This window comes from Watersipora subatra, chromosome 7 (genome assembly GCF_963576615.1).
Source record: "Watersipora subatra chromosome 7, tzWatSuba1.1, whole genome shotgun sequence".
NCBI classification, from domain to species: domain Eukaryota; kingdom Metazoa; phylum Bryozoa; class Gymnolaemata; order Cheilostomatida; family Watersiporidae; genus Watersipora; species Watersipora subatra.
Window position 1 is genome coordinate 62129438 of NC_088714.1, and position 14487 is coordinate 62143924.

Sequence of the window (14487 nt, forward strand, 5' to 3'; positions counted from 1 at the left end):
TGATAAAAGGTCTTTTAAATTTTATATGCTTCCACCAGCCTACCTTAACATCACTAGACTTTTGTGAACTTGTCTGACATAGAACAGAGGTAAATAATTGTTATACTTACTCATCTACTAAGTGTATACTGATTTATGGTTTTGAAATACTCATAAGTGGTGCATGAGGCACATGCCACAGTACATCAAAGGACAGTAAAATTTGAACATATTATAGAAAAACACGGCATAGCTGCTAGCTTAGTTCCTGGTTGACCCTTACTTATAAAGGTAGGTCAAGTTCATTCTTGAAACATTTGATCTCACTATTTCCTGTTTGTTATTTGTGGTACAACGGTAGTTGAGAGCCTAGTCAGTTATGCTTGTTTAGGTTCTAAGCTTGTATGTCTTCTGTATTGCATTTTGTAGTATGACATTTAATATTTTAGCTGTTAGATTCAGCACCTAAATAAACTTTTAAAAATTGCCCTTTACAAAAGTTGTCAAATCATGATGCAGAAAAATCAAGATGAAACAGTGTAAACTTCTCTAAATTTTAGGTGAGCTTTCTAACTCTGTACGCAAATCTACAGTTGCAAATAGAGTTTACCAGTAATTAGTTGTATATAGAGCATACAGTTTTTTAGTTGTATGTAGAGTATACAGTTTCTTAGTTGTATGTAAAGCATACATCTCTTTAGTTGTATGTCGAGTATACAGTTCTTAAATTGTATGTAGAGCATACAGTTCTTTAGTTGTATGTAGAGTATACAGTTCTTTAGTTGTATGTAGAGTATACAGCTCTTTAGTTGTATGTAGAGTATACCACCCTTTACGTGTATGTAGAGTATACAGTTCTTTAGTTGTTTGTAGAGTATACAGTTCTTTAGTTGTATGTAGAGCATACAGATCTTTAGTCGTATGTAGAGTATACAGTTATTTAGTTGTATGTAGAGCATACAGATCTTTAGTTGTATGTAGAGTATACAGTTCCTTAGTTGTATGTAGAGCATACATCTCTTTAGTTGTATGTCGAGTATACAGTTCCTAAGTTGTATGTAGAGCATACAGTTCTTTAGTTGTATGTAGAGTATACAGTTCTTTAGTTGTATGTAGAGTATACAGCTCTTTAGTTGTATGTAGAGCATACAGTTCTTTAGTTGTATGTAGAGTATACAGTTCTTTAGTTGTTTGTAGAGTATACAGTTCTTTAGTTGTATGTAGAGTATACAGTTCTTTAGTTGTATGTAGAGCATACAGTTCTTCAGTTGTATGTAGAGTATACAGGTCTTTAGTTGTATGTAGAGTATACAGTTATTTAGTTGTATGTAGAGCATACAGATCTTTAGTTGTATGTAGAGTATACAGTTATTTAGTTGTATGTAGAGTATACAGCTCTTTAGTCGTATGTAGAGCATACAGTTCTTTAGTTGTATGTAGAGCATAAAGTTTTTTAGTTGTATGTAGAGCATACAGATCTTTAGTTGTATGTAGAGTATACAGCTCTTTAGTTGTATGTAGATTATACAGCTCTTTAGTTGTATGTAGAGCACACAGTCCTTTAGTTGTATGTAGAGCACACAGTTCTTTAGTTGTATATAGAGTATACATCTCTTTAGTTGTATGTAGGGTATACAGTTCTTTAGTTATATGTAGAGTATACAGTTCTTTAGTTGTATGTAGAGCATACAGTTATTTAGTTGTATGTAGAGTATACAGTTCTTTAGTTGTATGTAGAGTATACAGTTCTTTAATTGTATGTAGAGCATACAGCTCTTTAGTTGTATGTAGAGTATACAGTCCTTTAGTTGTATGTAGAGCATACAGCTCTTTAGTTGTATGTAGATCATACAGTTCTTTAGTTGTATGTAGAGCATACAGTTCTTTAGTTGTATGCAGAATATAAAACAGCTATTTAATCACCTAACAGTTTCTTTTTTGCATATTCTAGTCTCCTATGAATTACTGGAATTAATGCTACGAATTAATTTAAAAACAGTCAGAGCCACAAAACACCGTTATTATCATAATGAAGACTATTGTACAATTAGGAAGGTGCTGGATTGGGACAACTGTTACAGTGATTGTCTAAAAAGCTGCATGTTTTGACAACTGCGCAGTTGTTTAAGAAGCTTTGTACTCACCTCTTTAATGATTTCTTCAGTGTGGCTGCTTCATGCAATATCCCAAGATCAGACTAGATATACAACTTATTATATGCATCAAACAACTTCTCAAATACTTGTATTGATTAATGGATACAACTACCCCATCTTGATTTTTACAACAGTTCTAAAATTTGAAAATGTTAGGCCTAAAATATATTTAGCAAAAAGAGTTAAAATTTGCAATTACAGACAATTGCCTAATGAAGGGACTTATTATAAACCAACATAAAATATTTCAAAGTTACACAACGTAGTTAACCTACATATAAAATAAAAATGGTAATCTATCAGAACTATTTAAAACTCTTACTGATAGAGAAAGAATGACAATAGAAGGCTTTTTAGTAAAATAGCTATTTACTAAAGATAGTTGAGTGTCACATAGTTTCTTTTTAATAGTTTTTTCAAATTGCACAAAAAAACTATAATTTAAATTCTTTTTGTAACATTCTGGATGTGATTTCGATAAGTCAGGTACTTTTCAATATTTAGCTTAATTCTTAGTAGATAGAATCATGAAAAAAGAACGAATAGTTATCTTATAGATGAAAAGTTAACTTTAATACAATTTTAACTGAAATAGAAACTCTTAAGACATCCCTACATAAGCTACAGAAGACTCCTCATTTTTCTGACAGCAGACAATTTTCGGTCTTTTTATCTGTTTTATCTTGGTCACCAAAACTGCTGTCAGTGTCAAAACTACCACTACACTGATTACAGTCCCGCCGATGACTGCGGCCTTCTTCCTCTGGATCCTATCTTCAGTCACTGAAAGATTGGATATAAATAGACATATTTCATTGCTACAATGGCATAGACATAGACATAGGCATATGTAAAAGAATTGAGGCATAGAATATAATGATGTTTTCATTAATAGAAGCGGTAGATCGAAAGCTTAAAATATCAAAAAGTTGATTTTTATAATAAAAGAAAACTGACCAGAATAAACAAAAGAGTTTCAAAAATTTCAAAAGTTAGACCTTGGTCCTGAGATTTAATTGTTGCCGAGTTTTTACAAAATTAATAGTCATTGTATAATGAGATAGAATTGTGCTTATAGCAGAGTATATTAAACAATACTCCATCATGTTATGTCTGTCTCAGTCGCATGATTCTTTCATCATATTTTATGAGAAGCACGCATACTAACCAAAAACATAACAATACTTGTTGTAAATTACTTAAAAAAAGTATCAGCAATTTTAAGTTGTTAAGATTATTATATTTAGTCATCAGTTTTAAAACTTACCACTTATAGCCTTGCTGTCTTCATGATGAGTTTTGGTAGAGGTCTTTGTGGTAGAGATCACTGCTGTAGTGGTAGTAGTGGTCCCAACTAACAATTTTACGTTCCCATAACGTTCCAGGGATGTTCCAAAAAGTCCCAGAAACGTTTCATCGTAACGTTGTCACAAGATTATTTGTAGGCACATTTTCAACGTTCCAGAAACGTTGTGGGAAATACATTGCTGGAACGTAACTCTCACAACGTTCCAGCAATGTTGTGGGAAATACATTGCTGGAATGTTAGCAAATGATCTCGCATAACATTCCCACAATATTGGGAGAACATTGCGTAATATTCCACGAACATTTTTTCCATAATATTGGCTCAAAGCTATTAGCTAACATCCCAGGAAGGTTACGCCTAGAACATTGATGGGACATTAATGCGTAGGGATTTTCTAGCTTAGTAGTATATAGTAGTATTCTTAGCTATTACGCATCGCTTTCCTTTCCGCATTGGTTCGTTGAGCTGAAACAAAATTTAAAGGCAGAAAAGTTGTTGACACATTGTTGGGCATTGGGTTCGCTCAACGAAAGTAATTATTTTATACTCATTAGCCAGTCAGACATAGCTTTAATCTACTGTACAATAGACTAGCACATAACACTTGAAACCAACCCAAAAAGTCCCAGAATGTGTTCAGTTGCGAGGCACTCGCACTGTCGCGTCATGGTATGACAGTTTACTGCACCAAGAAAGCTTAATGGACCCTAGTCATTTTCGCGATACGTCTAATGAAGTGCGAAAATTGAAATTTGTAGTGACTTTTCAATTCATTTACATAAATCATTCAAAATTATCATTATTGTTTTTCATTATTTTGTTTGTTTCTATATCTGTGATAAAAAATCTATAAAATCTTTAATTTGCATCATTTTAAATAATTTTTTGTTATGAAAGGGTGACAACTTCCATAAAATAAATCATGCGTTTTTGTACCATTTTAGCTAGAAAGTTAGTGGAAAAGGTTTGCTAACGTTATTATAACGTTGTTACAAAACATTGTTATTGAATGTCCCAGCAATGTTACAGGATCGCTACTTTGAAATTTTTGGGTGTAAACATTCACATAATATTGTTTTCTAATATATTCAGAATAGTATGGAGTTTAACCATTATGTAACATTGAGCAGATGATCTGGTGCAAAAATTCCTACGACATTGGGAGAATATGTTACAGAATATTCCACAAGCATGCCTTCCATGATGTTGCCTCAAAGATATTAGCTAACATCCCAGGAACGTTTTCGTCCAGAACATTAGTTGGTTGTAACTGTGTAGACAATTTCTAACATTTTGATGTTTCACAGAATGATCCTCTAATGAATTGCGTACAACGTTACTATAATGTACCGAGCATAACCGTCGACAATATTTTTTCCTTAAGCTATACAACATTCCACCAACATTACATCTCCAAAGCAACCTAAATATATGAATGATAACACTCAAACATTCAAAAGTAACATTCCTGAAACATTGCTGGGACAATTATTTGAATGTAAATATGATGTCACCCCATAATATTCCAGTTACATTTCAAGCCAATGTTGCATGAATGTTTGCACTCGAACATTCCAAAGTAACGTTCCTGGGACATTCCTGGAACATTCATTTGAAGTTAAATATGATGTCACACCATAATATTCTAGTAACATTGCAAGCCAATGTTATATGAATGTTTTCACTCGAACATTCCAGAGTAACGTTCCTGGGACATTCTTAGGACATTCATTTGAAGTTAAATATGATGTCACACCATAAAATTCTAGTAACATTGCAAGCCAATGTTATATGAATGTTAACACTCGAACATTCCAAAATAACGTTCCTGGGACATTCCTGGAACATTCATTTGAAGTTAAATATGATGTCACACCATAAAATTCTAGTAACATTGCAAGCCAATGTTATATGAATGTTAATACTCAAACATTCAAAAGTAACATTCCTGAACATTGCTAACAAATTCATTTGAAGTTAAATATAGCGTCACACCATAATATTCTAGTTACATTGCAAACCAATAATATATGATTGTTAACCCTTGAACATTCAAAAGTAACATTTCTGTAACATTGCTAAGACATTCATTTGAAAGTACAATTGATGTAACACCATAATGTTCTAACTACATTGCAAGCCAATGTTATATGAACATTAACCCTCGAACATTCAAAAGTAACATTCCTGAAACATTGGTTGGACAATTATTTGAATGTAAATATGATGTCACCCCATAATATTCCAGTTACATTTCAAGCCAATGTTACATGAATGTTTGTACTCGAACATTCCAGAGTAACGTTCCTGGGACATTCCTGGAACATTCATTTGAAGTTAAATATGATGTCACACCATAATATTCCAACTACATTGCAAGCCAATGTTATATGAACATTAACCCTCGAACATTCAAAAGTAACATTCCTGAAACATTGGTTGGACAATTATTTGAATGTAAATATGATGTCACCCCATAATATTCCAGTTACATTTCAAGCCAATGTTACATGAATGTTTGTACTCGAACATTCCAGAGTAACGTTCCTGGGACATTCCTGGAACATTCATTTGAAGTTAAATATGATGTCACACCATAATATTCCAACTACATTGCAAGCCAATGTTATATGAACATTAACCCTCGAACATTCAAAAGTAACATTCCTGAAACATTGGTTGGACAATTATTTGAATGTAAATATGATGTCACCCCATAATATTCCAGTTACATTTCAAGCCAATGTTACATGAATGTTTGTACTCGAACATTCCAGAGTAACGTTCCTGGGACATTCCTGGAACATTCATTTGAAGTTAAATATGATGTCACACCATAATATTCCAACTACATTGCAAGCCAATGTTATATGAACATTAACCCTCGAACATTCAAAAGTAACATTCCTGAAACATTGCTGGGACAATTATTTGAATGTAAATATGATGTCACCCCATAATATTCTAGTTACATTGCAAGCCAATGTTACATGAATGTTTGCACTCAAACATTCCAGAGTAACGTTCCTGGGACATTCCTGGGACATTCATTAATAATGTTCTCTAACGACGTTATGATAACGTTAGCAAGGTATATTCCTGTAACATTCTGCTGAACGTTATGATAATATTTTTGCACAACATTCTATGCAACGTTCCTGCGACATTGTTGGAACATAATTCTACAATGATCATCAAATAACGCTTGTAGAACGTTATGACAATGTTTGTTTGGAACGTTATTTCTGCGTATCATTACGGAAGATCCCAGGAATGTCGTTGTTAGTTGGGGGTAGTAGTGGTAGTGGTGGTAGTGGTGGGGGGTGGCTGGATGCAACTATATCCTTCATCAGGCCCAAGAATAGGGCAGCATGACTCACAGCAGTACTCGGCTTCGTACAGACATCCAGTTGTGTTTACAACGGTTTCACAAAATGATCCACCTGTGTCTCCGTGTGTGCAATTTGGGCCCAACCATGGCGTCGCAAACTCTCGACAAGCTCTGCAGCAGTACAGCTGGCGAAATAGTGACTGCTGACATTCCCGTGGAGTGACTTCAGAACAGTTTATGTTCCATTGTAGAAAATCTTTGTCTTCAAACGGACATCCCTCTGTTAAAATATATATCATATTAATTTAAGGTTTGTGTCAAGCCTCATTCTTTTGACTAAACAATCAAAAGTAAATGAAGTATAGTGTACATTCGCATTTACATGCCAAGCAGCTGATGCAGCAGCCACCTTAAGGAATGGTTGAAGTGCGTGTCAATCCATCATTAAGATACTGGGAAATTAGCCTTAACAAGCAAAACCCTGTTGCATTAAGGTTTATATGTTACTTTCAACAGCTGCAGTATCATGCTTTATGACTAACCAAGTTAAAACCATGATTTGCTAAAAAATTGTTTATACGAAATATTGACCAGAAATTTCTTTCACCGATTTGTAATTTTTAGTTGAAATTTTAGCACACATAAATAGAATTATACATGGAAATCATTATAAATTTTCTTTACAAGTTTTTTAGTGTAGGGCCTACATGTAGTATATCACAAAGGAGCTTAATTCCTTCTTCAGTTAGCTATAAAATTGGTGTTAGAATTTTACTGTTTTGTTTTAACAATGGATAATACTAGTCCCAATCAACTGAGCTTTCCACTTGCATATCAACCTTCTCTACAGCTGGTTTACAAACTAGTTGGTCTTTTTAATTCTGCTTCATCAGCTAGCACTCAAACAGCGAGTTTTAACTTCATATAATATAAATGCTAATAGTAATAGTTTCTAAAGATAAACCTACACAAAATTTTAATAGATTTTATTAAAAAAGGATTTGTATTTTCTATTATATAAGATTGTTTTAGTATACAAGGTGATCTGACTGCCAAAACGCTTTGAAGATTAAAATCGACAAAGCTTCATCGTGATTAAAATTATCTGCAACAAAATTAATGCAAAAATGACTACTAGTTGTGTAGCTGCCTTCTCTATAATTATTCATAACGGCTGTGTTCAAGTTGCAGCATTACGCGTCTCTATTTTGTCGGTCTTTTTGATAAAGTGCTTTTCACGTCATAAACGCACTTCGCTTGATCTTGTTTAAATATTATATCTCTGAAATGGTTTGTCTGCAAGAACAAAGGTTGCATTAACTGAAGATTGATGTCTTAGCTTTGTTTTGATTTTAGTTTCATTTGCATCACTTCAACACCTTTAAACTGTGCTTTCAAGTTATTGTGTGTGGTTCTATAAACTAATTAATTGGTCAGTTCATTTAAAAATAAATTTCAAGTGATTAAATATACTTGTTACATACAATTAAAAAGCGCATTGAGCAAAACACTTGGCAACCAAAATGACTGTCTTTAGTAGGCATATGTGCGTTGTTGTTAACTGTTCTCGTAAAGATTTCATTTTTCATTGCATAAATTATTGATGTAAGCAGCCTTTTTAAAATCTTTTATCTAATTTCAGTAACTTTAGTACTACAAAACTTCCAGATATATTCTTTTCTATTAAATTATCTCGCCTTCAGCATTTCAAAACAAGTTTAACATAATCAATAACAAAAAAACATTCAAGTATTATAAAAATTAATTTAGCACTAAAAACAGATTTTTTAAAACTTTTAAACTAAACATTAAATTGAAAATAGTAGCTCCACTAAAGGTTTTTTAGCTTAGAAGTTAAGATAATGATATAATTTAGGATGGTTTGTTATAATAACTCAACCTTTCATCACAATAGCAATTACTAGTACCCAAATCCATAAGGATAGAGGAAATAATTATACAAAGACAGTTTGAAACTGAAAAATTGGCAACAGGTCTTCATGCAAAATGTATTTTATAAATACATGTATTTTCATTCCATAATGTTTAAAACAATTTCTACAATAAGAGCCATGTTTAAAAGCCCATCCAACTATTCGACAGTTCCATTCACACAAAAATCAAACTTGGGTGCGCAGAATTGAAGCCAAGCGCATTACTACTGTGCACCACTCAATCACATTTTCGCATCAGAGAATCATTGTGCACATTGATATTATGCATGGCAATCTCTCATGGGGCAATAGACTGTCGGAGTAATAGTAAATATAGTTTACAAAAACTAATTACTGCTATGTCGCCGTGATGATAGTAGAGTTTACAGAAAAAAACTGAACTTTTTGTTAAATAATTTCTCCTTTTTTGCTAAATAATGCAGCATTGTCTGAACATCGCTAAAAATACAGCGTGTATTATTTTATTACAGTTGGTTTTTTAAACATAGTTTAGTAGCCTCTTTATTCAAGAATCTCATTTGGAGTAGAGTTTTCAAAATATGTTGCCATTTTTTTGTTTCATTCGGTGCACAGAGCGATCAACTTAGAATATTTTCAGATAAAATGTTACTCACTCAGATATATTTGAGAGTTTAGACTCTTTTGAGTTAGACACTATTGAGAGTGATGAACTATAAGGAGTATATAGTATACTAGCTGCATTACCAGTCTACAGGAACAGATTCACGTGCAGCATAAGGTTTATAGAGAGTTGTCTTTAATACTGTAAAACAACTCCAAATATGCAGTCTACTGAAGTTGTTGTCCTGATCAGAGAATGCATGCACATATACATGTCAATTTTGGGGAGAACAATGGAAATCTGCAATGTGTCTTACAGCTAGATGCGGGTAAAATCTAGTAAATATTCTAGATTCATGTGTCTAGATTCATGCATCCGTTCACCCTCGTCTATATTTTCAGTTGACGATTGCACACTTCTGCCGCTGAGCCCCTGCCTCGGCTGACCAGTCATTACCCGCCGAGCAGTTGACAATCGTGTTCTTGCACTCGCCTCGCAATCAATCGCCTCACACTCGCAATCAGTCCCTTCGCACTCGCCTTGCAATCAATCACCTCGCACTCGCCTTGCAATCAATCACCTCGCACGCACCTTGCAATCAATCACCTTGCACTCGCAATCAATCGTCTCGCAACCAATCGCCTAGCACTCAATCGCTTTGCAATCAATTGCCTCGCACTCAATCACTTTGCAATCAATCGCCTCGCACTCGCAAACTCTTTCATCCGGAAAGCTGTGCCTGGAGAATCTCGCTGCACTCGGGGCAAAAAACGTCTCCCACACATCCCCGAGTGACGCTACGGCCCCAAGCCTAGCTGTGCTACCCGGCGTTCCCCGGGTAGTAAAAAATGTTTTTGCACAGAAAATTGATTTGTATTTAACATATAACAACATTTGCCATTCTAACTTTCAAACTACACATCATGAAAGAAATATTTTGTGTAGTTGAAATAAATTAAGAGAGAAAATAAAACAACTGTAAAGGTTTTCAAACCAATGTAAATTTAAAATTTCATTACTTTCAGTGACCTATATCTTTTGATAACGTATAGTGGAACCTCAGTTCTCAAACATAATCAGTTCTAGAAGGTAGTTCAAAAACCGAGTTGTTCGAGATCCAAAACAATTTTTCCCATTAAAATAAAACAATGTAAATTTTAATCTGCTCCAAGGCGAGAAAACAACTTCGGTAAAGTATTTTTACAACATTTTACAGCATAAGCTGTACTTGTACCTGGGTAATAAAAAATTCTTTGCACAGAAAATCTATTTGTGTTCAACATATATAACAACATTTGCCATTCTAACATTCAAACTACATAGGTGACATGAGAAAACATGATAGGTAACGTATCATGAGAAAAGTGTTTTGTGTAGTTGAAATAAAGAGAAAATAAAAACAACTGTAAAGTTTATCAAACTTTGTCAAACAACTGTAACTTTCAAACTTCATATCATCAGAAAAATGTTTTGTGCAGGTCAAATGAAATTTAAAAATCAAACGACTGTAAAAAGGTTTAGATGTAACAGTGAAATAATTAGCAAGTAATAGCTAAATTGAGTCTGTTTTGCTACGATTACAATATGAGATGATTCGGTAATGATACAATTAATGCGAACTGAGAAAACAAAATAAAATTTGTGAATATGTTGAATTAATAATAACAATTATTGCATAGAAGTGTGTGTATAAAAAAGTTACTGTTTCACCAACAGCTATCCATCAAAACTCTGAATACGACGATACCGGTACGACGATATGTTATGTAAAAATAAAATATTGTAGTGTCTTTGTCTGATCGGAGGTGAGAGAATCTAGATACTATTCCCGCTCAAGATAATACAATTGTCCGCGTGAAGGTAGTGACCTTGACAGCGATTTAGCAATTAAACCTTAAGAAAAACCAGAAATAGAGGTTCACAAAAACGGCGTCGTGTTTCATAGAGTTAATAAAATTTGATCGCCAAATTCTAATTTCGAGAGAGTCTATTTTTGATATCGTATTGCGGAAAACAAATTAGCCCTAATACGTCGAGGACAAAGAAGCATCGCGTGTCATGAAGCTAAAAGAAAGCCATCGAGTTGAAATTATTACGTCATTTTTGTGTGAAAATGGCAAACGATGAATAGGTTATGTATAGAGGCGTGTACTAACCGGATATTCCCGTTAATGCGCCCTAGATACCTAGTAGCCGCTGATAATCCGAAATGTACGGTACTCTATTAGGCGGACACTCAATCAAACATGCAGACAGACAACGCTTGCCGTTTATATAGCAGATTTATATATAGTTATATAGTAATGCTCAACTTGATGCTGATTTAATACTTACCATCTAAAACAGGAGCGTCAGGATGATACACACAGACATTCTTCTCACACCACTAAAATAAAATCGAGAAACGAATATTTGAGAATTCTTGAAATATAATCAGGATTTTTACTATATTGATTCAAAACCTGTCTATAGAGTAGCAGGATGAACCCGATTTTATCAGTATTTGCAGCTCTAAACAACAACAATTACACTTTGATAAGTAAATCAACTAAGATAAAAGTATACTGTTTTACTGGATTAAACCTATTTAATAGCTATTTCTATTTTTTTCGAAGTTGATTTCTACATTACCATTTCTACATTACATTTCTACATTATATTGATTTCTACATTACATTACGTTTGCACTTATACATGAGAAGATTCTATCAAAATTATATCAGTTTAAAATAGCATAACAAAGCGGTATCTCACGCTCACTCAGTGTAAGAACACAGCTAAACTATAAACTGTATGTTATCATAAAATATATATTCGTTTATACATTTTATATAAATCTCAATTTGTACGTATGCCATCCTGTTCCTTTGTGATTCTACGATTTTGTAATCTGGTTTGTCCAGTTGTAGCTATTAAAATATTGAAATAGATAATCACTATCACTAAAAATTTAATCTTGAAACCTTTGAATCCACCAGACGCGGGATTAATGGGAGGGATTGATGGATTAAATAGCCAATATATGTCGCTAAAGGAATGAACTTTCATTACCGCGGAATGTAATTTTATGCTTACTCTTACAGCTCTGATTAATAAGAGCCGTAGATAACTACATGTAGCTTACTCAAATTAGCCATAGGCAATGTGCCATGCTAACAGCAAGCGGCTGGCCACTACAATACCTGCCATTGTTTTATAGGTTGTTTTTTAATACCAGTGTAATGCTGAGCATTTTACTAGCCTTTACTAAAGAGCAATTATTAATTTTTTTTTAATTTATTGCAAATGATTTTTTTTACTCTTTTCAGTAAGAATTATATCATATTATATATTTTTAGTTAAACACTATTGGTTACCCAATTTATAAGCATGAGTCAATAACAACGTTTTTATGAACTGTATTCTTACCGAACTTATTTTCTTCTGAATCTGATTTTTGAAACACCTTCAAACACCATGTTTTTGAATACAATTAGTATAATTAATACATTAGCTGATTTTGTAGACACATTAAGAGCTACATTACACTACATTTGTTTTAATAATGTGATGAAAATAATAAATAATAAAAATAGTTGATAAATAAGGAAAAATATTAACTCAAAGACGAAATTATTGCTTATACATTAACACCTGGCTGCAGTTATTTGTTATAAAAAGACTCAATATACTTGTTTAGAAACGGAAGCAACAGGTAGATTAGGCTTCAGTGTTTTTAATAGGTACCAAATAACCATATATGCTGTCAAATGCTTGTGAAACAGTGAACCAGACTGTTATGTTTCAACTCAGTTGAGTCTGGACTGATGTGCAGCATGTCAAGTGGCTAATAGAAATTTCTCGATAAATTTCTTGTTACTAAGAAAAGTTGATGCGAGTGATAAAAAAGTAGGTACATGTAAGTGTCTAGCAATGCATGCAGTGATACAAAGGAGTGAGTACATGTAAATGCGTTGCAATGCATGCGGTGATACAAAGGAGTAGGTACATGTAAGTGAGTATTTTAATTTTAAATTTGGCAGTTGGTGTGCTTATTATGTAGGTCAAAATAACAAAAATAGATAAAAAAATGCTGTTCACCAAAAATATTTTCACGACGCCTGAGAATAACATGTTGATCGATTTTGCTGAGTTCAGCAAGTCTCGGGTGTAAAACAGTAATACATTCCTGTCAAAACTAGTAACAAAGTTGGAGTTGTGATCCCTTTATACAGAAGATTTAGTGGTCAGACAACTTTCTTTACCCTGCTAATAAAAATCCACTTCATTACGAAAACAGCATCGTCCAAGTTTTCTTGCCAAATTAGGTTAACAAATTTTTTAAACAAGTCTGTTAAAAGCTATAGTGAAAGCGAAAACAGAAACTGATAAGTGATAATATCTTAGCGATAAAAAGTTGAAATTCAGTGAAATAAATGAATAGACATACTAAAACTTAGCTTTAAGTGCGCGAGAGTGCTTGTATACATGTCTGTTTGCATTATATAAGTACTTGGTTTCTATAGCCTTACAAACGATTTTTTCACCACAGATGCCAACCCTGAAATGAATCTAAATCGGGTTTTGAGGGTACACTGTATACTGCTTTACTGGATGAAATTGATTTCATAGCGGTTGCTATGTTTTTTAGAAGTCGGTTTTTACATTATCTTATGTTTAAAATGAGTAGAATTTACAGAAATGATATCAATTTAAAATAACATAACAAAGCTAACTATATCTCTCTCTCACTCAGTATAAGAACCACACAACTAAACTTTAAACTGTCTGTTATCCCACGACCAAACACGAGTGAAGCGAGTGTTTGGGAGCCTTATGATAAATGCATATGTGCACACAACGATTATTCATCAACGGCCGTCCCAAACCCCTGTGCCGAAATCCCATCCAAAAATCTAGCCATTTTTGTGTGGAGTCGTTTAAATATAATAATGAAACAAAACACATATAAACCTATTTAAATATGTTACCAAGTCTTTGAAAAATGTAGAAAATATCCTAAAACTTACCCATCTGATCGAATGATACATAAATGGAAAGCTTAAATTGGCCTAAAATCGCCAATAAAACCTGACAAGTCTTTTTTAATCAAAATTAAGACCAATCAACAAAACGCCAATAAAGCCGTGTGACAGATAGTAGAACTATAAAGCCAGGCGCAATTCGCAAAAAAAACGTGCACATTTCACCAGTGT

General features: G+C 33.4%; 1 protein-coding gene across 1 annotated transcript in view; it reads right to left on the minus strand.

The window, feature by feature from the left end:
• Nucleotides 1-2204: 2204 nt before the first annotated feature.
• Nucleotides 2205-14487, minus strand: part of LOC137400960 (A disintegrin and metalloproteinase with thrombospondin motifs adt-1-like) — a 49116-nt gene continuing 36833 nt past the window's right edge. Inside the window, exons 14-17 of the mRNA XM_068087298.1 lie at nt 11627-11678; nt 6752-7055; nt 3403-3479; nt 2205-2918 (exon numbers count right to left, since the gene is read on the minus strand). Coding sequence (XP_067943399.1) covers nt 2737-2918; nt 3403-3479; nt 6752-7055; nt 11627-11678 — 615 coding nt within the window. The 3' untranslated portion in view covers nt 2205-2736. The remainder of the gene's footprint in view (nt 2919-3402; nt 3480-6751; nt 7056-11626; nt 11679-14487) is intronic.